A 27,755-nucleotide genomic window follows, 5' to 3' on the forward strand; every position below is an offset into this window, starting at 1 on the left:
TAACAGAGCCCCATCGGCTGGTGGACGTGAGTCAAGTGGTGTTCTCCCCTTCCTTACCCCACCTGCTCTTGTTTAAAGTTAGGGGCAGCCGGCGGTGCGGGGCGGTGCGGGCTGAGCTCCGTGCCCGCCCTGAGCGGAGCTGGGGCCGCCCGGGCCCCGCAGCCCCCGAGCCCCGGCCCGGCCTCGTTTGGGCTGCACGCACGGAGAGAACGGCACCGGCACCGCGCTCGGTACCACACAGCAACGGCTGAGGAGCCTGCACTGTTCCGCTGTCACCTTTCTAACTTTCACGTACATTTGAAATAAAAACCACGAAAGCCAGCGCGGCTGCTGTGGTGTATGTGTGTGTGTATGTGTGTGTGCGTATGTGTGTGTATGTGTGTGTATATGTGTGTGTGTGTGTATGTGTGTGTGTGTGCGTATGTGTGTGTATGTGTGTGTATATGTGTGTGTGTGTGTATGTGTGTGTGTGTGTGTATGTGTGTCTCTGTGTGTCTCTGTGTGTGTGTGTGTGTGTGTGTGTGCGCTGCCCTTGAGCCCGGCGCTCCGCACAGCTCCGGGCGGTCACGGGGAGGCCGGAGCCCGGTGGGGATGGCGGATCCCGGCCCCGGGCAGCGCAGCGCCGCCCCGGGGGCAGCCGCGGCTGTTCGGCAAGGCCTGGGGCAGATCCCCGGGGAGGGCGGGACCGGGGGAACCGGGGGGACACCGTGAGGACACCGTGAGGACACCGTGAAGCTCGGGGCTCCCCCGGGCCCGCTCCGGCCGCGCCCCCGCTCCCAGCAGCGGCCGCCAGGGGGCGCTGAGGCCGCCGCGCTGGCCCCGCCATGGCGGCTCTTTCTCGCGGCGTCTCGCGCGATCGTGACGCGCGGCCACGTGACGCGGCGCCGGCCGGGCCGCACCGTTCGGCCCCGCGCGAGTGACGGGAGCGGAACCGGGAGCGGAACCGGGACGGCACCTGCGGGGCGGGGCCGCCAGGCAACGGGGCTGGGCCGGGGCAGGTGACGGCGGAGCTGAGGCTGGGCCAGGCCGGCGCTTCCCGGCGGCCCGCAGCGAGCCGCGGCCTGGTCCACACGTGGGGCCTGGTCCCGCGGTTCGCGCCCGGGTCCGGCGGGTGCGCGCCCCTGGCGGGGTTAGGCCCCGCGGCCTTTGCCCGCCATGCCGCCCCCGGCAGAGCCGGAGGCGGAGGCCGAGCCGGCGCTGGAGCAGTGGCGGCAGTACAACGAGACCGACCGGCAATGGGCGCTGCGCCGCCGCTTCATCCTCCGCCACCTCCCCGCGTACCCCGGCGGCGCCATCGACCAGCTGCTGGCGCTCTCCGTGCTCTGGACCAACCACGTCTTCATGGGCTGCAGGTGAGCCGCGGGCGGGCTCTCGGCGCTCGCTCTCAGCCGGGGTGCCCGCAGGACACCGGGGCTCGGGGCGCTCAGCGGGACGGGCCGTGCTGCGGGCAGGAGCCGGTGAAGTCAGGCGGGACGGGAGCCCCCGCCGGGAGAACGGGCTCAGGCTCCCGTGGTGGCCAAATCTCCCTAGATGCGCTTTAGAAAGGAGCCGCAGAACAGCTGGGATGAAGGGGCTGAGGCAAGAGAACTTCTGTCCCTGGCAGGTTTTGTTGGCTCGAGTATGCCGGTGTTTGTATGTGGAAGGGAGCAAGCCGCTGGAAAAGTTTATGGGTGTTTTGCAAGTAGTTCTTGATGTCCCGCCCCCAGGACTCGTTAAGCTTGCGGTGCTGTGCTGTGTCATTTCAATGAGCAGAGAGCTTCCCTGGGAGCACAAAGCAGCCCGTGCAGTCCCCTGAAGGCTCAGCTTTTCGTGGAGAAGGGAAGGGGAATATTTTCATCCGCCGTACCGACCGTAGCCAGGTTGTGGAGATCTGCGGAAACGTCACCCACGTTCACAGACGCCTTTAATGATGAGATTGTTTTGTTTTTAACTGGACGGAAGCAATTGCTTAACGACCAACTTCTGCAAACTGTGGCACAGAGATGGACTTTTAATAATGCTCCATCCCGCAGCCTTGTGGGGGAATATTTTCTGTCATCTCTACAGAGCAAAATCAATATCTTTAAATACACATCTGCCTGTTTCCTTTCCCCCCGCCCGCCCAGGTCAAGTACTAAACTGTTCTGCCCTGCAAGCACCAAAATTTAACATCGATTTTAAACAGTTTCAAATTTCAAAGCTTGAGCAGTATGTTAAAATTGAGAATATATATGTATTCTTCATATACAGTCATATACAGTGGTCCATCCTAATGTGTTTGTGTGCTGTCTTAATGGGGACCTTCTCTGTGCCAGGGCTTTTGGGAATGGTGCAATAATCACCTACAGGGTGCTGCTAATAGAAGTGAAAACCTCTGTGGGAAGGTTTCGAATCCCAAAAACTGCTGCAGTTTAAGCCTGTCAGTGCACATACTTTCTGTGATGGACTCCTTCACCTGCAGCTCTCAGGGGAGATGAGATTTGGGCAGGATGCAGTCTGGAGCCATTATCAGTGAAGATGTTTCCCCAGAGCTGGTGTGCCTGGCTGGGAGCACTGCAGGGAATGTTCTGTGCTGTTAAAACAATTCTAGCTTACAGTTGCCTGGGGAAGGACCTGCAGCATTCCCTGGAACTGCCTTTGGTGTTTGGGAAGAGATGTTGTTGATTTATCGAATAAATAGCTTCAAAGTTTGAGGGATTTTTGTTGTTTTCCCTTAGGTTTGTTGGCTGGTGTTTGATTTGGGGTTTGTTTGTTTTGTTTGTTTCCTAATGCTGGTTTCTTGCCAGCTGTTTGTCAGAGCAGCTCAGCTGGTTAGAGTAGGGTGTTGATAATGACAGTGATGTGGGTTCAGTCCCTGTATGGGCCATTCAACCAAGACTTGAACTCGATAATCTCTGTGGGACCCTTCCAACCCAGTCTGTTCTGTGGCTCTGGGAAGAACAGATCAGAGTCTTTGCTATGAAATCTGACTGAGTGTTCTGCTGGGAGATGATGGGGAGAGCATCCAGAAGGCTCAGAACACATGGTCTGTGAGGAAGGGGTTAAGTAAAAGGCTTCATTAGTTTAGGTGTGGATGAGAGAAGGTGCTCCTGTTCCCAGATGTGTTAAAGGTGGCTGAGAATGGGGGCAGTGGTGCAGGAAAGCATTATGCTCCAGAGTTACAGGGATCAGGGTAAGGGGTAACCTGTGAAAGTCACAGCGGGGAGACTCCCGTTGGGTATTGGAGGCGCTGGGTTCCTCTGGCCAGATGAGACAAACACAAGTTGAGACTGGCTGATCTCCCTGCCCCCAGCTGAAATATGAGCCCCAAAGGTCTCCATCCTTTGTGAGGAATGACAGGTGTCAAATCTGACACTGCTCTGGCACCCTGCTGGAAATGGACATTGCCCATCACAGGTAATGATGTCATCTTGTCCCTGTAAGTCAGGGAGAGATTCCCACTGCTCTCCCCTTTGGCTGTGAGAGGATAGGGGTGTGTCCTGGTTTGCAAGAAGGCAGGAACCTCCCTTGGAACGGAAAATATGACCCCTGTCCCCCTGAATTATTAACACTTTGAAATTAAGGGGCTTTCAGGCAAAGGTATGGGGAAAGGAGCAGCAGTTCTTTACTAGAATGTGTGTGCACCCCCCAGAATGTGTGTGCACATCCCGCGTGTGTGTGTCCATCCCCATGTGCACGCACCGTGTCCGTGTGTCCATCCCCATGTGTACACCCCATGTGTGTGTCCATCCCCATGTGCACGCACCGTGTCCGTGTGTCCATCCCCATGTGTACACCCCATGTGTGTGTCCATCCCCATGTGCACACACCGTGTCCGTGTGTCCATCCCCATGTGCACACACCGTGTCCGTGTGTCCGTCCCCATGTGCACACACCGTGTCCGTGTGTCCGTCCCCATGTGCACACACCGTGTCCGTGTGTCCATCCCCATGTGCACACCCCGTGTCCGTGTGTCCATCCCCATGTGCACGCACCGTGTCCGTGTGTCCATCCCCATGTGCACGCACCATGTCCGTGTGTCCGTCCCCATGTGCACACCCCGTGTCCGTGTGTCCGTCCCCATGTGCACACACCGTGTCCGTGTGTCCGTCCCCATGTGCACGCACCGTGTCCGTGTGTGACGCCGCCAACAGCCGAGCCCGAGCCAGCCCTGCCTGCCCTCGGTGCAGTTCCGGGCACGGCCGGCAGGGGCGCTGCTGGCTCCCGGCCGGCAGGGGAGCGATGGTTCCCCGGGGGGCAAAGAAAACAAAACAAAATAAAATAAAATGTAACAGAAACTGCACAGCCTTAGCCGGAGCTTCGGGGTTGGGTGGACATGGAGTGCAGGGTTAAAGTGTAGCAAAAAAGCCCAAGGCAGTGCAGCAAACACCAGGGCTGGGCAGTCCTCCTCCCATGCCAACAGCTAGAGAGGGAGAGGAGCTGAGCCCAGCCCCTCACCCCTGGCCAGAATCTCATGGTATCTTTGCCCTTCCAAGAGAAAAAAACCCAGGTAAGAGAGTAGCAAGCTGCACACTTCCCTCACCTTGCCCATTTCTTTAGTCTCTCTTGAATACTGGTCATTATTTTCTCTTAGTAACAGATGGGACAATATTCCATGAGAGAAAGAAACAAAAGGAAAAATCCTAACCCCCAGCAGGGTATCACCACAATCTCATCTCCCTTTGATCCCTCCTGGAATTTTCTTCCCATTCCCATTCCTGGTTCCACTGCCTCCACTGAAGGCTGAGCTGTGCTGGTGAAGCAGGGACTGCAGTAGTCTGTGCTCAAGAGTTCTCCCAGGAGTTTGCATGGATCTAATTTCTGCCTGGTCCTTTAAATCAGGAGCTTGAGTAGATTTCCAGAGTCCTTGGAAGAGCAGTATTTAGAAGCTGGTGCAAATCACTGCAGCCCTGGCTGTTGGGACAGTTGTGGGCTCCTGTCTGTGGGCAGTGCCCACAGGTGCTTCCTGACTTTGGAAGGTGAGCATACCATGGAACAGATCTTGCTCTTCCTCTTCCTCCTCTCTGAACCATGGTGTGAAGCTATCAGAGGGTAGTGTCAGGCTGTGTTTGTAGGCTCTCCTTGGATAGAAAGGTTTGGGTTTCTTTCCTGTTCAGCCTCAGCATGCAAATGGCTCAAAATGTTGTGACAGATCCCCAGAGCAATGGAAAACTGAGCTGGTGGGGGATGGAAGGCCTAGAGGGACGGGACAGGGCTGTGCCATGCATGTCCTGCTTGTGTGGGGACTGTGGGTCCTGCAGCTGGGTCAGGGTTTGCTCAGAGCTTGTCACAGCCACCTCACCTCTCTTGTGGTTCAGGAACCTAAAACACTTCAGTTACAGCACCCAGCCAGAATTTAGTTTGGCTTTTCAAAGAGCGGTCGATGAAGGCTGAGCAGTGCCTGTGTCACCTGACATGGCAGTTGTGATGTTGTTGGTGACGTGCAGGCTCTGGCTGCTGCCCCACACAGGAACTCCACTGCCACTCTGAGCTCCTGTGCTTGATTCACTGAAGCTGCTGCTCCTCCTTCACACCCCAGTGTTCATTAGTGCTCCTGGCAGCTCTGCCAAATTCTGTATTTTGTCAGATAATGTATTTAAATTTCAGTTTAGCACACTGTCAGTGTGGTGGCTGCATGGTTTAATGAGAAGTGGGTTCGTGCAGAGCCAGGTCAGGGTGTGTGTGGCTGTGTGCCTGTGCCAAAGCAGCTGTGGCAGGGGGACAGTGGAGGAGCAGAGGAGCATCTCCTTTGCACCAGCTGCTGTGTCTCAGGCAGCTTTAGTTCTGTTTTACACAACAAAAGCTTGTGTGTGCCTGTGTGCTGCCCCTGGGGCTGGCTCTGAGGTGTCCTGCTGTTGGCCCCTCACAGGTACGGTGTGCAGGTCATGGAGAAGGTTCTCAAGATGGCTGAAGGCATCGACATCGGGGAAACGAGGTGCTACGAGCTGGTGCCCAGCAAGAAGCTGAAGAGATACCGCTCTCCATCGGACAGTGAGTACATCTGCAGTGTCAGTGACCCTTCCCTGTCCCTGTCCATGTCTGGGGGGCAGCCCTGGGAGCAGGGGGACGCCAGTGTGCCATGGGGCTGCCTCTGGGACAGCTGGCACAGCAAAATGGGGGGAAGTGCCCATGGTGGGCTCTGCTGGACTGCAGAGCAGTTCCCCCTCCTCTGCTGTGTGCATGATTCACACACAGTTCTGTCTTTGCCTAGGAAAATACCATTTTTCATTTCAATTGTCAGGTAATTGGTTTCCTCTAGGACTGGTGTCTGGAATCAAATACCTGTCTGGCTTTGTCTGCTGTGGTGAGGTGTGATGTTCTGACCCTAGGAAGGGTTGTACATGTACATAATGACGTTCAGCTCATTGATTTTGAGTTACAACCTGCCTGGAGCTTTGAGGGAATGGAGAGTAGACACGATGTGTAATTTTGGAGTTTTTTTCCCCCCTGCTGTGCCTGGAAGAGTGCTGTATATGTCAGCCCAGTCCATGGTCTTAGGGATCAGTGTTCCAGCTGTAGCTTTTCCAGTGGAGGACATGCAGCAGGCAGGGAGTGCTGGCAGTTCGATGGCTCCGTCTGCTGGCTGCTCCATGGCACCTTCAGAGCTGCTGCCCTCCCTCTGGAGAGGGGCGGGAGCTGTGCAGGCCCCTGTGTCAGTCAGCAGTGCCTGTGGGAGGCACAAATGGCCAGGCAGCACAGGACTCCTCTGGGCTTGGGTAGAATTTCTAGCTCTGCCAAAGTTGCTTCCCTTACTTTGCCAGCCAGCAGTCTTTCTGTGCTTCCATGGGCCAGCTGCAAAGCTGAGGAGATGCTGTTCTTCTGTGTTTTGTCTGTCACAGGCAGCACCCCGAGCGTTCTCCAGGGCTTGTTGCACAATGAGCTGTTCTGCTGGCAAGAGCCTTTAGGTGCTGCTGCAGTGCAGCCATCAAAAACAGACAGGGGAAGAAATGCAAACCTTGCCATAATTCATCAAAACTGATGGGCAAAGGATTTAATGTACAAGAGCTTTGTCACCTGATATCAGCAGGAAGGAAGGAAGGGCTGTTTGTGCTGTGTGCAGGTGTTGTTTTCACCTGCAGTGAGCTGGGTGGTGATACCTGTGCTGTGGTGGTTGATGTCTAGACAGCCTGACCTACAGCAAGGCCAGCACATTGGCACTGGATTAGGCAGCACTTCCCAGCACTGAGCTGGCCTTTTGCTCCTCTGATGAAATTACACACATGGACCACGTCAGCATGTGGGTGCTGAATCTTCCACAGGAGAAGCCTTGTGTAACCATCTCTTAGATGTAACATATTTGCTTGTCAGCTATTTGATTCTCCCCTTCTGCAGTAGCTGTGCACGCCAGGATAGTCCGTCTCATTTGCATTTCTTCTGGTGGAGAAACAAGAGGTCAGTCAGTACTGGGGCCCTCAGTCGCTGCAGCTGTCCCTTGAGGCTCAGGCAGATTTCTTCATGTTTGCTGCCCTTTAGCCCAAAGCAATTACACTGAGAGAAAATGTCCTTCTATTAAGGCAGTAACAGCCCTGTGTGTTTTGGAAAGGAGGGTTTGGTACCACTGTGTTCCACCTCAGATGAGGAGACGGGATGATAAAGTAGTTTATCTGACATCATCCTGCAACCCTGCAGCAGAGTCAGAGCTGAGGTACTAGTCCTGCTGTAGTGTTCTGTCTTGTTGACCATAGTTTTACTTATTTTAGTAGATTTGAAGGGATTAACTTCAGAAATGACCAGATGGGTCAGTGGGCAATGCTGGAAGGCAGCGTCATGACCCAATATGTAGAGATTTTTGTGTGGTAGCTGTGAAAGTGGAAATACCACTGTAGTGACCTGCACAAGAATGACTGGTTATCTTTGATGAATTGTGAATGTCTTTTGGAAGGAAACCTTTTGGATTTTGACTAAGGAATGCAAATCCTGTGTTCAGAGCTTGCAGGCTCCTCTTGAAGATCACTTTCTGAAAACACTGTCTCCCTGACATGTTGGTAACTGTGTAATATTCTTCCATGTCATAGGTCCAGAGCCAGAAGAGACTCCTGAGCCACCCAAAAAGGTGGTCCCCAAGTTCCGAGTGCGACCACGCTTTGAGCCCATACATTTTGTCACCAGCGCTGAGAAGGATGGCAAGAAGGACAATTCTCTGGATAACCAAAGGCAGGAGGTGAACCAGGAGGCAAATACAAACAGCATGGCACAGCCAGCTGAAAACTGTACAAATTCTTTTGTGAATGCACGAGAGGCGAATCCCCAGCTCTCCAGCTCAGCTGGGCTTGGCTTTACAGGCCCAGCAGCAGCAGCCAAGAAGGCTGTGAATAGTGTGGACTCTACCACAAGCAACACCGTGCAGGTTTCTGTTTCCCCCTCAACTGCCCCATCTGCATCAGAGACTTTCCCTCCATCAGCAATAATGCTGAAGCAGAGCTTTATGGAGAAACTGTCAGCAGCTGTCTGGAAAAACCTTACTAATCCGGATGCAAACACTGGGACAGATAAAATTAACTTCACGTATCTTTTGACGCGTTCAATTCAGGCATGCAAGACAAACCCTGAATATATTTATGTTCCTCTGAAAGAGATTGCCCCTGCTGACCTGCCCAAGAGCAAGAAGCTCCTGACAGACGGCTTCGCTTGCGAGGTGCGGTGTCAGAACGTGTACTTGGCCACCGGCTACGCGGGCAGCAAGAACGGATCCCGGGACCGAGCCGCGGAGCAGGCAGTGAAGCTGCTGAAGAAATCCGTGGAAGTTCGAGTTGTTCAGCGGAAGTTCAAGCACACCTACCACGAGGACCTGGTGGTGTGTGAGGCAGGTGTGTGTCGCCCAGATTTCCCTCCCGCTCTCAAACCTCACGAGGAGTTCGTAGTTGCCAACAGGGACTGTGTCCCAATGCAGCCCGGTACTGAATCCATGAAGGGTTCCGCAAATGCCAACAAAGATTGGACTAGTTTTGTCCTCACAGAGAATGCCAGTGATGCAATAGGAATACTTAACAATTCTGCCTCATATAACAAAATGGCTGTTGAATATAAGTATGAATTAATGCCCAACCGCTCGTGGCGTTGTCAGGTGTATCTCCAAGATCACTGCCTGGCCGAGGGATTTGGCACAAAAAAGACCAGCAAGCACGCGGCAGCTGAGGAGGCACTGAAAATCCTGCAGAAGATGCAGTCAAATATAGCATCCCTCAAAGTGACCCAGGTGCAGAAAGTGGGCTGCTCATCACGGGGCTCTGGGAGGAAGAAGGACCTGAAGGACCTGGTGATCTACGAGAACTCCACTAACCCGGTGTGCACCCTGAACGACACCGCCCAGTTCAACAAGATGACGGTGGAGTACGTCTTTGAGAGGATGACAGGCATGCGATGGAAGTGCAAGGTGATGCTTGAAGATGAATTCATTGCAGAAGCAGTTGGAGTGAAGAAATCTGTCAAGCATGAGGCAGCAGAGGAAGCCGTGAAAATCCTCAAAAAGACTCAGCCAACTGTTGTTAATAACCTGAAGAAAGGCACTGTTGAAGACGTCATCTCCAGAAATGAGATTCGAGGTCGATCAGCAGAAGAGGCTTTCAAACAGAAGATCAAAGAAGACAACATTGGGAACCAAATTTTAAGAAAGATGGGCTGGACAGGTGGTGGCCTAGGGAAGGATGGTGAAGGGATTAGGGAGCCTATTTCAGTAAAGGAGCAGTTCAAAAGGGAAGGACTTGGGCTTGATGTGGAAAGGGTGAACAGAATCGCTAAGAGAGATATTGAAGAGATCATTCGAAACTATGCACGTTCAGACAGTCACATTGACTTGACTTTCTCTAGAGAACTGACCATGGATGAGCGGAAGCAGATACATCAAATTGCCCAAAAATACGGTCTTAAAAGTAAATCCCATGGGCAGGGACACAACAGATACTTGGTGGTGAGCAGGAAGCGGCGCAAGGAAGATCTGTTAGACCAGCTGAAGCAGGAAGGCCAGGTTGGGCATTACGAGCTTATCATGCCCCAAGCAAACTGAGGTGAGGTGTCCCCTTAGACCAGAGACTGAGTTTCCTGGACACTCGACTAAAGAAAGAGATGCTGCATTTTTCTCGTGGGTAATAATGACATTAAAGTCTTTTACTTTGGCAATATAATTTCTAAAATGTTGTTAGGTGTTTAGAACCGACCAAATTCTGTTCAAGCGCATTAGCACAACCCAAAAGCAGTAGTGCTGTTCCTGTATGTGTCTTTGATATTACTTGTTCCTTCACATTTTACTAGTTTTGTAATAGCAAACACACATGTCCAACGAGAAGGAATCTGACATAATTTAAAATTATAGGTCCCTCGCTCTTCTTGAGCAAGGAAGGAGAAAAAAAAGCCTTTTTAAAAAAAAATTTAAAAGCAAAGGAAATGCAGTCTGGGGGCATAAACTTGTATGTAAAATTGGTATTAATTACAACAAAAATAAAGTTTTATTTCTGGAAAAAAAAAGGTTTTGTCACACTTTGTATTAAAAAAGTGTGAAAACTGATTATTCTTGAGAAATACATATATCAAGGTCTTGTCTCTGCTGTGTTTATGTACAGTATCTAAACCTTAACCAGTCTAGTGGTAGTTTTATTCATAGATTTCTACCTTGAGTCTCCCATTCTGAGAGTCACTGACGGCGCCTTCACTGCCAGCGAATGGGACTGAGAGAATTCCAGCATTCCTACCTTGGAGAATGGTTGACATGTGCAGATACCATGGTGAAGTGTGAAATATAAAAACTGGAGGTAAATGCAGAGCCCACGCTCAAAGATGCTCATGTAGCTTGTGGGGACTGTTACATAACTTATTTTTTTACTTGGAATATCAGCTCTTTAATCCTGAACAAAACTGAATCTGTGCCTGGTTATTTCTCTGCTCCATCCCTGTACGGTGCTTGTGTCTAGTGAGGGGGATTCCCCAGGAAACTTCTGGCCTTACTCTGCCCACGTGTGCGTGTGGAAGCTCTCTAGGGCTGGAGAGCTTATGTCACTGTGAGGGCAGAGCACTCCCCTCCTTTCTGGGGAAGCAGCCTCTGACCGCCCTCTGCGCTGCTCTGCTGGCAGGGCTACAGGACACGGTGCTCTGTGAGCCTTGGAGAACACTCCCTTCGAGCTTAGGAAGCTTAAAGGATAGCAGCTGACCTTGGAAGAGCCAGGAGTGATGCATGCCTAGAGATGCTGGTTATTCTGTCAGCAGTGGGGGCTGCAGATGGGGTCTTCATCCCTGCAGGGTGATGAGGAAGAGGAGAGACTGCCCTGGCAGGTGAGACTCAGGAAGCAGAGAGCAAGAGTCCTCTCGTCTCTGGCTGCAGCACAGCTTCTGCCTGCTTGGTCTGCTGGGTAACAACTTGCTGCTGCTGTGAAAAAATAATATGGCAGTAAATTCTGAAAGTAGTTTTTTCCCTTTTGTTTGGGGTTGGTTTTTGTGCATTTCTCTCCCTGTGTCTGAATTCTGCTCTCAAGAACACTGGACTGTAGCAGATGGTGCTGTAGGAGTGGAAGAAGCCTGGTACTTTCTAGGGAAAGAAGTGAAGCTCCTCCTCCCTAGCTTGGGTCTGCACCAGGTGCTTAGAGCTTGATGCTGCCAAGGAAGGCAGCAAGAGCTCCACCGGTATTCATGATGAAAAATGCCTCTTTTGGGAGAGGTGGGGCCTTGCTGTAGTCACGGTCGCTCAGCAGGGGCAGCAGGCCCAGACAGGCTGTGCAGGATGTTCCTTTCCTGTCCTGGTCGTGGCTGTGACCCCTGTGCCACACACGGGGCCTGTGCAGCACCTGGTGGGGTGTGCCTGGGGGCTGCAGAGCCTCAGCCTTCAGGAGAGGCACCACGGGGCCATGGTGGAGGCTGTGGATAAAGGCCTTGCCTGAGCAAGGCTGAAGGTGGGATCGATTTTCTTTGGCAGCTCTGTGCTGCTCATTTCTGGCTGCAGTAAGAGCCCACTCTGTTGTTTTGGGTTTTTTTTTAAACTAGTGAAACAAACACAAGAATGGTGGGACTGCTACAAGGGCCTCAGTGGCCTTAGAGGGACTTGGCTCCTTCAGAAGGGGTGGTGGCATTACAGCTGCTCCAGGTAAGGCACAAGGCTGTTTCAGAGTACAAACTGTCACTGCAGGTAAAAATCTGCGTTAAGTTTTTTGAAAGAGCCCAGCTACTTGTACAGAAACCAGCTTTTGTTATCTGCCACTCATCATAAATGCTGTTCTCCACCTGCTAAGACAGGAGGAAAGGAAATGCAATTCCTGTAATAACTGAGCCAGCCCTGTCTCCATCACTGCCCCTCCCCTGCACTACCCCAGGCACGCCTCTGCCCACAGGAGGAAGTATCACAGCGCTGGAGCTTCCCCCCACACCCAACTGCTGGCAGCCCAGTTAAATAAGCACAGTTATACACTTCTTGCCTATTTATACAATAAGCACTAAGGTTACACTTTATTTACAACTTTTGAAAAATGTACAGTTTCTTACATGGGTTACTTGTGCAAAGTTATACTTTTCAACTAACAGACCAATGTGCACACAAAAGACACTGGAACAGTGGACAACACAATTGCAGGTTCCATCCCACACTGCTGCTTAAGGTTCTGTATCCAAAGGTACAAACTTGCCTTACAAAAAAAGTGACTGGACTTACAAATGTTTTTTTCAGAATTGAAAAAATACTTCCATAAAACTGAAGGGAACGAACTCAAGCATGCAGCAGTAGCTCACACAAACCACGCTGTCATCTACGAAGAGCAGAAACTGCAGAGACTCGAGTGCCTACCCTGGACTTAATTCAAACTTCCCACAAGACAAAGTTAGATCCAAACAACTTATCTTTCTCAGCTAAAGATAAGGGCCAGGAGAAAGACACCGAAGGAGAGTAATTCCATCGCTGGAACAGGTCAGGTTTTACCTCTTCCTTAATGTGGAAGGCCTTTTGCTGAGTACCACAGCTCTGCCTGGTTTTGTCCAGTAATGCCTCGGTGACAGGACTATAGAAACCTATAGGCATGTCCTTTAAAATAGTAATAAAAAAAAATAAAGGGCTTGTTTCTCACCCTCAGCAAAGATCCAAGTACCACAGCTGTAGTGATTTATGTAGATCTGTACATAAATCTTGCATGTGAAGTGCAGAAGTAACAAGCATTCCAGGGTCTTACTGAATCTTTGAATTGGAATCAATCGAAGAGTTGATTTTTTTAACATGAGTAAAGGAGTTGATAAACCAATACAAAAGGGAAACAAAAGATGATTTCTTCACCCAGTACTTAGAAACGCAGTGGGGTATAAACCAATAGTAGAGGTGAGTGACCAGCCCGGACACATCAGCACTTTAGTTAATATCAGTTAAAAAATGTGTATGTATATAAACATCCCTTTTATCAAGCTACACATAAGCATCACTGTGTATAACACAATTACAATTAAAAGCTTAGTGTACACTACAGAAATGCACAATACTGCCCTAAGACTGGAGAGGGACCACAGAAAATGAATTCAGCATCAGTAACTCTTTTGCAAGTAACCCAAGTACAGAACGTTTGACTTCAAAGTGGGTGCGTTCTGATGTCCAAGGAGAAGAAGCTTCAGCAAGGGAGGGTGGCAACAGCACAACAGCTATTTTGCTTGCAAAGTAAATGCTAGGAGGAAAAAGATGACTCGGACACTTTGTTTATTTTCCTCATCAACAGAGTGTTCATTTGCATCATCCTGGGTCAACAGTCACGCCAGCTCTGTTCTACTATTGCAGAAACCCGTTTTTCATATTCCCGCTTATTCTCTTGGTATAGCTGAGCTGCCTGGCTGTTTGCTGGACTGTTCGGATTTGGCTCATCCAATAGGGACTGTGCAAAGAGAAAAACATCCTTAGGCACTGCCAAGTACAGTTTCCAACACACCCTCTGAACTGCCCATGCTAGTCAGAGCAGAGCTGTTAGTCCAGGTGCATCCCTGCAGCTGGAAGGCTTTAGAGGCTTTGGCCACCAGTGTCACCCCTGCACAGTGCAGGTGACTTGCTGTGACAGCCAAGCATTGCTGGGGGACCCCTGCAGTGACCACCTGTGTCACTGCCTGGCCAGTTTACACCTGGGAGGGATTCACACTTTGCCAATATTGTAGCTGCTATACTGGCTCTTAGGAGAGGGGGAAAAAGTTTCCTGAGCTGTTTTTGTCAAAGCATCCTAATGTAATTCTGTCTCTTCATGCAGAGTTCTTTTACCTGTATGGATGTTAAGATGGAGGAGACATCGTAAGTGGGGCTCCAGCGATTCTGAAGGATATCCAGACATATACTACCGTCTGCATAGACTGGAAAGGGTCAAAAAAACAGCTTGAAACACAACTTGTACAGCCACTGGCTTTTCTCCCTAGTACTGCCCACTCCTGAAAACTTGTGTACAGACACATTGCAACAGTCCATACTGCAAACAGGCCTCTAGGTAGGAAGCACTGAAGCTCCTCACCAACAGAAACCTGAAGTATTTAAACTCAACCCCTGGTTATTCTCTCACAAACTTCTCTGTGTCATTGCAACTGCCGCTGTGGAAAACCATGAACAGTTTTAAGGCAAAAAAAAATTTAGCTACCCAGAAAGTGAACCAAAAAGAACACCCACAAACAGTTGCTCACACTCAAGGTTTCCCCATGAAGTCTCTGCAACAGAGTCCAGTCACCTTACTCACAGCAGCTACATGAGAACCTTCCCTCCCTGCACCGTACCCACACTTGCCATGGTGGAAGGTTTCTGGTATTTCTGCACAAAGGCAAGGAATACCTCTCCAGCCTTTAGCTACCAAGGAAGGGGAGTAATTAAACAATCTTACTGTCACTGGCTGTAGCTGGACCCTAACACTACATTTCATGGTGTATCATTCTTACAGGCATTTAGAGGAAGTGACAGATGACAGCTGCATTCACCGGTGTCACTATGCTATGTCTACAATACATACAGACAGAAGTCCAAAGCACTGCTATTAAAGTACAAAACATTCTTCTGTAAGGCTTAACAGGCAGTTGAGTGTCTCATCAGTACTGTGCTGTAACACCTGAAAGGTAAGAGGCTCCTTTTATTGCCCCTTTCTTTTCAAGCCTGAGCACTGCTCACATATCCATCCTCACCAAAACTACACAACTACTGGAATTGTGCTGCCTTATTAGTGGAAACTTTTATAATAAATAGACCTTTTATACAGCAAGCTATAACAAAAAACATCCCAGCCCTCTCTTCCCCCCCATCAAACCTCCAACAGAACAGCAAAACTAAACCCAAGCACTGTCTAAGTACTTACCATTTGGATGAAACATTTTAGAGACAAATCTGACAGTAGGTGGCTTATTTGGGTATTCTTCTGTGAATTCTATTGTAAGTTTGAAAGTTCCTGGAGTTGAAAGAGAGATAAGCAACCTTTATTCAGCATGAATTTACACAAGGGATGAGTAAGTAGCATTTCCCCCACAATACACACTGACACTACAGTGCTCACACAGGCATGATGGGCATGGAACACACATTGTGCAATCCCACAGCAATTCCTTTACTCTCGTGGAGTTAATGATTAACGCTCAAGTCCCAGACAGTACTGGTACAAGAGTATTTCCTGGGACTTACTTTTATTAAGCCAGTCAAAAGGTTTATGTAGGGAAATAAATCTGCCCTTGGGGGTTTATTCCAGAGAGCCTAATCCCAGTACACTGTACAAACAACAGCAGTGGGTGTAGAACCATCTGTGTACATAACGTCATTCCGTGAGTCCTATCTATGGAATATGCTGTCAGAGCAAGGACCTTGTAATTTATTTCCTCTAAATTAAAAAAGGCCTATTTCTCAACAAATGTAAGGTAATCAGGTCTTGCAGAAAAGTAGTATTGAATGCAGCATCCAAATCTGACACTTCAAATATAAACCTGACCACTTCCTTCACGCTAACTGGTCATCCTTAGTTAAAGACTGAGCAGAAACAGAAAACTGTAGCTGAGTCTCAATCCAGCCATTTTAACAGCCTGCACCAACCTAAGTTATTTTAGCCCTTCTCCTCAGGCTATAACAATCTGAGAATAAGAAGTCTGTCAACTAAGCTGCACATATGGGTTCAGGGGATTAAGGCCTACTCCTGATTGAGCTCGGTAACCAGGGAACTCTACCTACTCCACTGCAGACCATGGGAGCTCCTCCAGCCACGCTCCCAGCAGGAGCAGCCGGCCCCAGAGGCAGCCTGGGATGTTCCTGGGTGTGCCCAGAGAGAAGAGCTGAAGCACATCCATACAAACACACAGCTCTCCTGCAGAAGGACTGCACCTGACACTAAAGCTGGAACAAGCTGCTGGTGGGGCACGTTGCCTTTTTTGAAAGGGCATCCTTATGTGTCAGTGATGGATGAGTCAGGTTCCCCACATCCCCCCCACGCTACGTGTCCTTGCTTCCTATTGTGAGGGAGTTTTCCAGCCCCAATATAATGAAGTTATTCCTTTGGCTAGCAAACCTAGCAAACATGTGCCAATAACTGGTAAGCCAGAGAACAGATTTTTGGTTTTCCTTTTTTTTTTTTTTTCCCAGATCAGCAAGGACCTGCAAGATTTCCCAGGGACTCCTTTCTTTATAAGGAGATAAACTGTAACACTGAGTTGCAAGAAATGAAGGTCATTGCTTTGACGTTCCAGTTAGCAAATGAAGACACAGCACAGATGCTTTAGCACTTTCTCTACAGCAGTGGGAAGTCTCAACACCCTAAAAATAAGTTTATGCATGTTTGGTTTTTTTATTAGCAGCCTAACAATGTAACAGCAGAGAGCCAACACTATGCTATCTCACTGTGAAACAAACGAGCCAGAACAGTAGAGTTAGGATTGCTCAAATTAGTGGAAGTCTGCAGTGGGGTTTTCAAGTTTACTTCAGCTTAGTCCAGTGGCACAGAGCCAGGTGTGAGGTCAGCCTGAAACCCAGGACTGGGGAGTTAGAAACAACTTCTACCAGCTGCAAACATCAGCCCCTTAGAACCAAATGCTTAGAGATTTGACTCTAGATATTCTCAGCTCTCCCTGCCCCAGTTTGGTTCTCAGGAGCCTCCTCCTGAAGGAGGAGTGACTAAGCAAGCAGTAGGCTGAAAACCAAGCACAAACCACCACACAGGTTCGACAGTAACAGGAGCAGTTTGGTCTTAGAATCTATTTAAAACCACTGTAAGAAAGGGAAGCTATTGTCCTACCAGAGACAGGACAGCGCTACTTTAACACAGATCCGAGCAAGGGGCTCCCCTGCTGCAATACCCAGCTGGAGCATCTATCTACCTACTGGGATTTCCAAGTCAGAGCCCAGAGTGGCAATGGCTCTTTGGAAATGCTCCACCGTATGCAAACCCTCACTACTGAGCTTTATTAAAGGGCAAATCCAGAGATTTGATGCACCAAAGTCCAAGGGTCACCCACACTGAAAGCCCACAAAGGTATCACAGCACACTGCTGGGGATGAGGCCTTCAGGGTCCAGTCCCTTCTGTCACTAATTTTAATGCTTTCAACTAATATTTCTCACAACTTACCCTAGACAGACATTTTAAAACCACGAATTATCATATTTACTGTCATTATTGATTTTGGGATCAACACTAATCTTAGGCAAACATTCTCTTTTCTGCCCTGTACTTACCTTGTTGATCACTCCTACCTCAGGATTTGAGACCCTGACACAGCCAAGAGAGGTTTCTGCCCAGCCTGTGCACCAGCCCCAGCTACTCCAGAGAGCAGAGCCCGTGTCCCTGCAGGGCCCCCTCACTGCAGCCCCCGAGAGCAACCCCTCCATTCCACTGCCCAAAAACCAGGGACAGGCTCTTTCACTCCTGATACAGGATCCATATTCCATGAGCAAGGCATAAACCACACAGAAGACAAATGCCTTGTGTTCTCTGCTCAAGCCTCCTGCACAATCACAGCAAGGCAGGATACAATGGCTGAGCTACTTAAATCTGCCCGAGCCAGGAATCCTTACCCTAACCACAGCATCATCATCCAGCTTCAGAGAAACAGGACTGGGACAGCCTGGCTCTCCATGGCTGTGCCAGCATTACCGCTTCAGATGCCACACACAAAGATTCTTAGAAACATGGTGGAGGGAGGATAAATATCCCCAGGGTCCCACTGCAGACACCTGCAATTGAATCCTCTTAAACCAGAAGATGGAGGTTATGCTGCTGGTCTAAATTAGTGGTTGCTCCTAAGCTGAGCCAGCCTGCACACTGAGTTGTGAAAACATCCTCCAAGTCTGGGGGTGGAGAAGGAGGGATATCAGCTGCAGAATGCTGCACAGCAAGTAAACAAATGTGCTTCAACTTCAGGTTTGCAGCCCAGACAAACTACACCAGCTCAGAAGCTGCCAGCAGAGAAGGGCCTCACCAGAATGATGATAAAGAACAGTAACTCTCACGATGTTGGCATCATTATAGCTCCAGAATAACAAACCCCCCTAATTTCACAGGCTTCTTTTACAAGAACTAAGCTATCTGAAGTTTTACAGTATCACCACAGAGTGAAAGAGCCTAAAAATGAAAAACAACACTGACCTGCAAAGGCTTCATGAGAAAGATTTATAGAGTTTCAGTGTATCTTTGAGTTACAAGGGCCCGTGCAGTTGCAAAGCCAGTCCAAACTAACATGCTGTTAAATTAAAATTTCCTTATTACCTACATGAAGCTGAACTGCATCTGGACTGCACTACCATGATCTGAACTGTGCTACTTCACCCACTGAGTGGGAAAGCACAGCTGAGGCACCAACAAGCCCTATCTCCAGGCTCCACTTAGTGCTTTGTTATCTGGGAAAGTAAGATCCATCCAGGGCGAGGAGATAAGCAGATATCCTGCTACACAAGACACATCTGTTTTCCTGAGCACACAGTGTGAAAACACAGACTTTGCTAAGAAAAGAGCAATCCATCACACCTTGAGGCTACAGATGACATCAGCCAAAGCAGCAGGACAGCAGCAGCAGCCTCAAGCATCTGTCTGAACCTCAAACTGCTGTGAGTGCAACATGTCCTCAGTACCCAAGATAGAGACACAATGCTGCCTCAGGAAGCACAGAGGAAATCAATATGTCAGGGCTCTCAAGAGCAGCCCTCAACCTTCTGCAACTAAATGGAAATATATGGAAAAAAAACCCTTAGAGCATCTGTTAACCACATGCTGAGCTGGAAGAGCCTGAGCATGGCAAGAACCTGCATTTCAGCACACTGCAAGGAGACAGCTTTCTGCTCCAAACAGTGAATCACTCTATTAGCAGCAGTGCTCCAAGAGCCTAAAGCAGCTCTAGCAACCCCCACAGAAGTTTCAGTGAGCCCTTCTTTAAGGGTTACCAGATGAGACAGCAAAATACATTTAGTCTAGCTGCTCTATTATGTGATGTTTTAAGTCCAAGTTCTAAACATCAGACTGCTGAAGCAGCTACTCCAGCAAATTTCTTAACTAATGAAATACATTAAAAAGAAGTGAGTCTTCAGAGTTTTCTTAGGCCTGAAATATTTGAGGTCTTCAAAATGTTCACAGAGAAATACAGTCTGCAATTTAGAGGCACATCCACAGGTGCTACCTCCACGGATAAACAAAGACAAGGGAGTTAGCCAAGAACAACATAAGAGTTAAGGAATTTTTCCTATGCTTTTGTCATGAGTCATGGAGATCTAAGATTAATTATAGCCTACACTGAAAAGTACCTTAAAAATGCATCACTGATTTCAGTTAGACAGTATTTCACGTCTAACAGGTTTTCACAAGATGCTGAAGTACTCATACAGCATCAGTAAACCTATCAAAGTCGGTAAGGCCAGAGGGAAACTACAGGTATGTCACCAGGACCTATTTGGTCAGCTTTTAAACTTAAAAAAGTCTTTTCAGTCTCAAGCCCTGAATGATACCAATTGTAGCAGAGCAAAAATCAATGACAAGAAAAAGCCACTCTTCTGAACTTCCTCAATCATTCAGCCCATTTCCTACTTCACCTGACTCACGTTGGAACTCGCTCACAAAACACTTCCAGCATCAGAAAAACACAGAACTCAAACAACAGACAACAGTTCTATGCCAAGTTATTGATGGTTACCCAAACATGAATGTCCCTAAAAACACGATCCAAAGTTCAACAGAAAAGTTTGTAGAGACCTTTATAATGACTGATAATAGATACAGCTACTACATCCAAGACTGTACAAGCTAATTTGTATGTTTTTGTAAGTCAACACAGCTATCTAAATCTACAACACTTTCTGAGAGTAGGATTAGAAAACTAATATTTACAAGAATCAGGCACACATGTGTGTGGTCAGGTGAACATGCACCCACTCCCCCCCCCTCCAAGCTCACACCTGTTGCAGAGTCTATGGCAGTGACACCAAGGCCGTGTCAAACCGCAGCAGTTTACCCCGAAAAGCCAAACACCAGCCCCGCACGCCGCACTTACCGTCCTCGAAAGGGGTCCCCTCGGGCCTGGAGAAGGGAAAGCAAAGCACAGCGTTACCCCGCTGGCAGCCCGGCTCCGATCCCCCGGCGGCTGAGCGGCCCCCCGGCCCGCCGCCCCCTTCCCCGCCAACTCACCCGAAGATGACGGCGTTCCACACCATGATGTTGTTCTCAGAGGGGGCCCCGCTCACCCCGGCCGGGGGATCCTCCTGCAGCCTGCGGGGCACAGGGACGGTGAGCGCGGCTGCGCCCCCGCGCTGCGCAAACGCCGTAACCCGGCCCAGGAGCGGCCGCCTGCGCAAACGCCGTAACCCGGCCCAGGAGCGGCCGCGCCACGCAAACGGCGTAACCCGGCCTAGGAGCGGCCGCTGCGCAAACGGCGTAACCCGCGGCAGGCAGCGCCGCCCGCGCTACGCAATCAGCGGAGCGCGCCTTGCCCCGCCGCCATGTTGTGCTGCCCCCTCCTCCCCCGGTAGCGCTCGGCCCTTCGTCCTCCTCCCGCCCGCCCACCCCTTTCCCCTCGGCCCGCGGCCTCGGTACCTCTTGAAGTCCCGCATGAGGCGCCTACGGGCCGGAGTGGACATGGCGGGCTGAGGGTTATAGCTCAGGCATACACTGCCGGAGGGAGCGCCGGGCGCGGCTGAGGTTCGAGCTCCGACTGAGGCGGCGGCGGCGCTGACGGACAGGAGCGATCGCGGCCTCTACCACTACGGCGGGCGCGGGGGGGGGGGAGCCTGGGCTGCACCGACTCCTGCGCCGGCAGCCCGACGGTCCCGGGATGTACCAACGGCGCGGGGAGAGGGGGGCGGAGCCGGATGTGGCTGAGCCCCCGGCCCAGCCTCTACCACCACGGCGGGGGGCGGGGCCTGGGGGCGGCACCAACGGCGGCGGAGGGCGGAGTGTGACGTCAGCAGTGGCGTCACGGAGGGGCGGCGGCGCTGCGGGATCAAAACAGTTCGGAGGGGAAAGCAAAGGACGGGCCCAGGAGCGAGCCAAGGCAGGGAGCGCATTCCCAATTCCTCGCGGCACGCAGGGCTCCATCGCACCTAATGGTGCCTTGGGAAGACAAATACCATCATTCCGAATATGTCCCCCTCCCTCCTTCTGTTCCAGATTTCTGTGCTGAGGATGAGGCCCCATGGTCTGGGACATCCCTGGGGTCAGTTGGGATCAGCTGTCCTGGCTGCGTCCCCTCCCAGCTCCTTGTGCACCCCCAGCCTCTCGCTGCTGGGGTGGGCTGAGGGGCAGAGAAGGCTCAGCTCAGGGTAAACCCTGCTCAGCAGTAAAAAAAACACCTCTGAGTTATCTGCATCCAGCATAAATCCAAACCACAGCCCTACACCAGCTACTGTTAAGAAAAGTAACTCCATTGCTGCCAAAACTAGCACAACACTGCATTTTCTGCTTCCCCAGAGAGTGCTTTCAAGGGAAAAATAAGTTATTTTATAAGTTTCTTTAACAACTTTTGGAAATAAAGAATCTCTCAGCTGTCGTGTAAAGCAGGCTGGCTGGGCTGTGTTTCTTGAGTTTATCCTCACTTGTAATTTCATATAACCCAGCTGTGCGGAGAGGCGGCTGAAGAAAGAGACACGGCAGAAAACCCCGCGACAGAAAGTTAACATTGTTATCACGGCCGCACTGCGAGCCTGCCCGTTCCGGCCCTTCCCCGTTGCACCGGCCTGTGCAGTCAGAACCGTGCGAGCTCGGGGTGATTGTCAAGAAGGGCTCTGTCCCGTTTTGCCGGGCCTTTAGAGGCGCAGGAGCTCCGGGAGCCGCCCCGGCGGGCGGGGCCGAGCGCGGGGGCCGGGCTAGGCGGCTCCGGGCCCGCCGCCGCCGCCATGCCCAAGGTGGTGTCGCGCTCCGTGGTGTGTTCCGACACCCGCGACCGCGAGGAGTACGACGATGGGGAGAAGCCGCTGCATGTCTACTACTGCCTGTGCGGGCAGATGGTGCTGGTGCTCGGTGAGCCGGGAGCCGGGGCACGCCAGGGCCGGGGCAGGGACAGGCCGGGGCGGGCAGGCCGCGGCCCGGCGGAGCAGAGGGCCCGGGAAGACGGCGGCGGGGTGCGGGGTGTGGGTCCGGGATGCGGGGTGCGGGTCCGGGGTGTGAGATATGGGTGTGGGTTGGGGATGCGGGATGCGGATTGCGGGTTCACGTGCGGGTGCCCGCCCGGCCCCGTCGCCAGCCCGGCCCCTCGCTCCCGCAGATTGCCAGCTGGAGAAGCTGCCGATGCGGCCCCGGGACCGCGCCCGCGTGATGGACGCGGCCAAGCACGCCCACAAGTTCTGCAACGCCGAGGAGGAGGAGAGCGTCTTCCTGCGCAGGTGGGCCCGGCCTCTGCACCCCCTTCCCCCTGACACCGGCCCGGGGAAGGCGCTGCCCTCCGGCCTGGCTGGGAGCCGCCAGCCAGGCATGGAGACAGACCCTGTGTGGTGTCCGTGTGCTCTGCTCAAGCGCTGCCTCTCTCCCCAGACCTGAAGGCATAGAGCGGCAGTTCAGGAAGAAGTGTGGCAAGTGAGTGACCTTTTTTAGTCTTTTGAGTGACTTTTAGAATCTTTTTTATAAGGAAACCATAGGAACCCAGAATCTGGGTTTGCTCTCAGCTATGTGTATTTCTGTTTCCAGGTGTGGACTGCTGCTCTTTTATCAACACCAACAGAAAAATGCTCCTGTGACGTTCATTGTTGATGGTGCCGTTGTCAAATTTGGCCAAGGTTTTGGGAAAACAAACATATATACTCAGAAACAAGAACCTCCTAAAAAGGTGACTGGCTTTAGAGAACAAGGATACCTTTGCTTTTCTAAAAGTGTTGTGTATAAAACAGCTTAATGGTGAAGGGAGAGGGGAGAGAAAAGAAAAAGAAATGTACCTCTGAACAATAACTCAGTTTGGTGTCTTGTCCATGTCTGCCTTAAATTTCCCTTGACAGAGGTCACTGCAGCTTGGAGTCCTAGCACTAAAGGAGAGCAAAATCAATTCTAAAATCTATACTGTGCCTGATGTTTAGGCTCAGTTAACAGAAATTTTCCAGTTGTAAGTAGGTCAGGTTGGTAGTCTGCACAGTGATTCTCAAAGTCTGGCTCATCTACTGTATATCAGTGAGCTTGTTTCTGGTAATGACACCTTTAAGCCTAGAAATCACTGAGCATAATTCCCCTTTGCCACCCACAGAGTTCAGGTAATCTTGATGGCTTGCATAAGAAGCCTTAAAACCTTTGGAAGGAAGAAGCAATCCCTGCTGGCACAACTGTTGGCAAGGTTTAACAAAACATTCTTGTTTTTCACCCAGGTGATGATGACCAAACGGACCAAAGACATGGGCAAGTTCAGCTCTGTCACAGTCTCCACAATTGATGAAGAGGAGGAGGAGATTGAAGCGGTGAGTTTTGGATGCCCTTAGTGGCAGCCACATCTGAGCTGGGCAGAGCCAGCAATGGTCTCACTGTTTGGATGAGATGTTGTTCCTCTGGGGTTTGCTGTTGCAAGGTGACGTGTGTCTGTTTCAGAGGGAGATTGCAGACTCGTATGCACAGAATGCAAAAGTGATTGAGAAGCAGCTGGAACGCAAAGGCATGAGCAAGAAAAGGCTACAAGAGTTGGTGAGTTTTTCTTTGGTGCTGAACATAAAGCTCTGAGATATGCTGGCTTTGTACATAAAAGCTATCTTGCAGATCAGACTGCAAGTGTAGAGAGGTCCTGGTATAGTCACGGGCAGCTTGCAGCTTTGTGGGGATGAGATTTCCTTTACAGGTTTTATAAAGATGTTCTAGTCCCCCTGAACTTCAAATTGCATGCCATTGCCTGGAGAGCTAACTGAAGAGCAGCCAGCAGAGTGCTTGCAGGGAGGCTTTCTGTGACCTGTTGGACAAGGAACAAGGGAAGGAGGGCTTTGCCAGCCTGTGCTCCCATGCCTGCTTGGCCGAGCAGGTCATTGCCATGAGGCTCCTGGGCAGGATCTGCAGCTCAGCTGCTGCTGCAAGGGGCACTCAGAGAATGAATGGCAAGAACATCACAACTGATCTTACCTCCTGTGGCAGGAGGGTAGTAGATGAAAAGGGGGAAGGAAATGTGCAGCTTCCACCTGAGGATAGAAAGTATGAAATTGCCTCTTGGGCAGTTGGTCTTGGGCTTTTTACAATTTTAAAGATGGTCCTTGTTTTGTACATCAGCAAAGCACTTGAGCTACTCTTGCTTCTGGTTTTGGAACTGAAATGTTTGCTTGGTTAGACAAGAAGAGCAAACTTAATTGGAGCACTGAAAGGAAAATTATCCAGACATGATTTAATTCTACCTTAATTTTCCTATTCAGGCTGAGTTGGAAGCCAAGAAAGCCAAGATGAAGGGAACCCTGATTGATAACCAGTTCAAATGAAATGCTGTGTATCTGCTGGGTATTTGGAGACAGGAGAAAACTACCAAGAGCTATCACAGTTCTGTCAACAAAGCAGAAGTAACAGACAACGTCAAGAGTTGCACTGTGCTGCAGCCAGTTTGGAGGATGAGAACCTCTCTGGATCCCTCTGTATAAGTGATACTCTGGGTACCTCTGGGTACCAGTCTTAACTCCAATGGCACTGGACACTTTGCTCAATCTGCACTTCTCTACAGACCCAGTGTTATGAGCAGGCTGTTCCAGGTAGAATATTTATTTTCAGAAAAATCTTTGCTTGGTGCCTTCCCAAGTTCACCTTTAGATACTTGTCTTTTTATTTTGTAGTTTTCAAATGTGTTTCCTTGAATACATTAGGACAATGGGTAACTGTACAACAAAGAAATCCTTACAAAAGTAAGCTCTATGCCTGTTGTTCATTTTAAACATTTATTTTAAACATATCCAAAAGGTGCAGCAGCCTGAGCCATGCCACTCCAACATGGTGTGGAATGACTGGGATGCAAGGCTTGGGCAGGGTGCTGCTGCTCACCCTGACCTGCCAGCACAGACTGGGCTGCTGCACTGCAGTCTCAGCTCCTGCTGAACATCACAAGGCTGCAGTTGTACAGAATTACACTGTCACAACAGACACATACCAGAGTGTAAAATCCAAGCCTGTAAACTACTGTAAATAAAACCTGCTACTAATGAGTTCAAATACATGGTTGGAAGTTACTGATGCAGCCAGTGATCATTAAAGAATACAACTGCACATCTGAAGTAGCCCATTGGGCAAAACAGTATCACTATTTGGAGTTGTGAAATGTGAAGGAAAATTGTTTTGAATGTACTGACTACTAAGGCCTTGGATAGACAACATTACACACCAGTTTTTAAAGTACCTTGTTTGGGTAATGGTACTTTGTGCCTCTTGCATGATGTAATAGTGCTCTCTAGCCCATATCTTCATTGCTCTGCATTGGATTAAATATCATGTTACAGATTTGAACTAAAAATACCTCTCCTGAGATGTTATTGCTCTACCAAGTAAATGCATCATAAAATGCAAGCAATGAACAAGATGATTCCATCTCCCACAATTATTATGGGAAACTTTCTATAATCAATAAAGATTTTTCATCTGGCTTTATAACCCTGACTGGGAAAACTCAGATCTTTGTACCTAAGGATCTATCCTCTCTTTCTCAGGAAAACAAGGAATAAAAGAGGGAGTGAACTCTGCCCAGAGCTAGCAGAGATGGGTTGGTAGATCCTGGGACAATTTAATGCCAGGCTGGTAAGCAGGTGTTCACATTAACTCACCCAGTGCTGATCTTGTTCCCTGCTCATCACCTCTAATCTGGAGCCTATTTCCAGAAGCCTGTGGCCAGAGGCCCGTGGTGGTGTGCATTACTTGGGAAGGGCAGAAGGTGTGTGAGTACAGAAGGCCCTTTCCCAGTGTGGTAGCACAGTCCAGCCAGGCGAGGGCCTCAGGCTTCCTCTGGGAGTGATCCAAGCCTGAGGGAATTGCAGGTCACTCTATAACAATTCAGACTTTTTTTCCCAAGCAAAAGACTTTGACATCTGAAAATAGGTTTGGAACCATGTGAGATGTGCTGGGATGCAGATGCTGAATCTCCAGTTGTCCAAGGATGAAGTGTGGTCTTGCTTCAAGTGACACCAGAACAAGAAGCTGACTTGGGGATGGTGGGATTTATTGTCAGGGTTAAGGCTGGGAGGGACAAAAGCTGAGGTGGGCTGTGAAGGGGCTGCCAGGTGGGGATAGGACCATCTCTGCAGTTTGCTGAGGCACAAAGAAAATCTGGTGAGTGCCCCAGCTCAGCACAAGCTGTCCAAAGTAGCTGTTACCAACTGCCATCACCTCCCTCAGCTGCCTCCTGGAGCCTTGTGACAGCACAGACTTCTGGAAGGCCAGCCCGTGTTCAATCAGTGTTTGTCCTTCTCATCATTGGAAATCTGCCTACTTTGGCTCAGGACTTGTGCATGGACTCAGTCAGAAGGGAAGTGCCTTGTATCTTCTGAGGTGCTTTTGATATACCCTAGTTATGCAGGCCATGGCTGAAACAACTCCAACACAGAGAATCTGATCCAATACATTATTATGTATTTCTTACTTCAACTGGAGCTAGTTCACAACAATGTAAATCAAGTTGGGTTTTTCATTTCTAGATCTAAATGAATTAAAATACATTAGCTGACTGTAGCAACAGGAAGCAGGGTCACCAAGTTCCAACAATTGATGAAATGTCCTGTTAAAATAGATAAAACCCGCTGTCCTGCAGGGTTTCCCATACCCTGTGGCAAGTGGGCAATCTGTAGCAGAGTTCAGACCAAAGTCAGATTTCATGTTACAGTCAGACACGTAAAAGTCAACATTTGTTTTTATAAATCTCTAGATACAGGTAAATGATAGATTTGTTTGTTTAACTGAGCACCATATTGTATGTAAGAACTTGTCTAGATGCAGAGGTATCACAAAACGTGAAATAAAAGCGAAGGAGGGAATCTGTTCCAAAAGTAATGGCACACATGGACAGACTTACCTTACAGTATTTCATGACTTGGTTCAGACCAGTTTCCAAGCACCTTCACAAAACCCTAGTCTGATTTATGGTGTCAGAACAGCTCTGGATATAACAATGCTGCCTGGCTCCCCATAACCTGTACAAAACCTCCACACAATTTGTAAACACTCAAGAGAAGTGGTAACAGTGAATCCAACCTCCTCCCTGTTCATCACAGCTGTGCCTGGGGAGCAGCATGGAGTGAGGGGAAGTTTTAGGGTCAACCCTTACAGCTCTCCTTGTGCTCCATGTTTGTGCCATTTTACTCAGTGCAGATGGCTTGTTCTGACTCCCTAGACTGTTGCATTGATAAATAATGTGTATTACAAAGTGATCAACTTGGGAGCAGCACTAACTGATCAGCCTGAATGTCAGTCTCAGCTTTTGCTGGTGCTATCCTAGAGGCTATGGAACTTTGCCA

The 27,755-nt window shown here is 50.0% G+C and overlaps 3 protein-coding genes across 3 annotated transcripts; 2 read left to right on the forward strand and 1 right to left on the reverse strand.

Moving 5' to 3' along the window:
• Positions 1-891: 891 nt before the first annotated feature.
• NKRF (NFKB repressing factor) lies at positions 892-10,806 on the forward strand. The gene is made up of 3 exons (XM_036402290.2): positions 892-1,352; positions 5,828-5,949; positions 7,974-10,806. The coding sequence occupies exons 1-3, from the start codon at positions 1,156-1,158 to the stop codon at positions 9,959-9,961; spliced, it is 2,307 nt and encodes a 768-aa protein (XP_036258183.1). The 5' UTR covers positions 892-1,155; the 3' UTR covers positions 9,962-10,806.
• A 1,550-nt stretch (positions 10,807-12,356) lies between these two features.
• UBE2A (ubiquitin conjugating enzyme E2 A) lies at positions 12,357-21,169 on the reverse strand. Its single transcript, XM_036402162.2, has 6 exons — positions 20,917-21,169; positions 20,512-20,592; positions 20,378-20,403; positions 15,225-15,314; positions 14,156-14,244; positions 12,357-13,781 (listed from the first exon to the last, which is right to left on the reverse strand). The coding sequence occupies exons 1-6, from the start codon at positions 20,958-20,960 to the stop codon at positions 13,653-13,655; spliced, it is 459 nt and encodes a 152-aa protein (XP_036258055.1). The 5' UTR covers positions 20,961-21,169; the 3' UTR covers positions 12,357-13,652.
• A 1,007-nt stretch (positions 21,170-22,176) lies between these two features.
• STEEP1 (STING1 ER exit protein 1) lies at positions 22,177-25,902 on the forward strand. Its single transcript, XM_036402411.1, has 7 exons — positions 22,177-22,338; positions 22,583-22,700; positions 22,849-22,890; positions 23,002-23,140; positions 23,667-23,756; positions 23,884-23,976; positions 24,687-25,902. Exons 1-7 carry the CDS (start codon positions 22,215-22,217, stop codon positions 24,747-24,749), a joined length of 669 nt encoding a protein of 222 aa, XP_036258304.1. The 5' UTR covers positions 22,177-22,214; the 3' UTR covers positions 24,750-25,902.
• Positions 25,903-27,755: the final 1,853 nt, after the last annotated feature.

Source organism: Molothrus ater, chromosome 14, assembly GCF_012460135.2.
Source record: "Molothrus ater isolate BHLD 08-10-18 breed brown headed cowbird chromosome 14, BPBGC_Mater_1.1, whole genome shotgun sequence".
Lineage (NCBI taxonomy): Eukaryota > Metazoa > Chordata > Aves > Passeriformes > Icteridae > Molothrus > Molothrus ater.

Coding starts and splice junctions, on each gene's coding strand:
- NKRF (XM_036402290.2), top strand. CDS start 1,156: ATGCCGCCCCCGGCAGAGCCGGAGGCGGAGGCCGAGCCGGCGCTGGAG. Junction 1,353..5,827: donor CACGTCTTCATGGGCTGCAG/GTGAGCCGCGGG, acceptor GGCCCCTCACAG/GTACGGTGTGCAGGTCATGG. Junction 5,950..7,973: donor ATACCGCTCTCCATCGGACA/GTGAGTACATCT, acceptor TCCATGTCATAG/GTCCAGAGCCAGAAGAGACT.
- UBE2A (XM_036402162.2), bottom strand. CDS start 20,960: ATGTCCACTCCGGCCCGTAGGCGCCTCATGCGGGACTTCAAGAG. Junction 14,245..15,224: donor TAAAATGTTTCATCCAAATG/GTAAGTACTTAG, acceptor GACCCTTTCCAG/TCTATGCAGACGGTAGTATA. Junction 13,782..14,155: donor CCATCTTAACATCCATACAG/GTAAAAGAACTC, acceptor CTCTTTGCACAG/TCCCTATTGGATGAGCCAAA.
- STEEP1 (XM_036402411.1), top strand. CDS start 22,215: ATGCCCAAGGTGGTGTCGCGCTCCGTGGTGTGTTCCGACACCCGCGAC. Junction 23,141..23,666: donor AACAAGAACCTCCTAAAAAG/GTGACTGGCTTT, acceptor TTTTTCACCCAG/GTGATGATGACCAAACGGAC. Junction 23,977..24,686: donor AGAAAAGGCTACAAGAGTTG/GTGAGTTTTTCT, acceptor TTTCCTATTCAG/GCTGAGTTGGAAGCCAAGAA.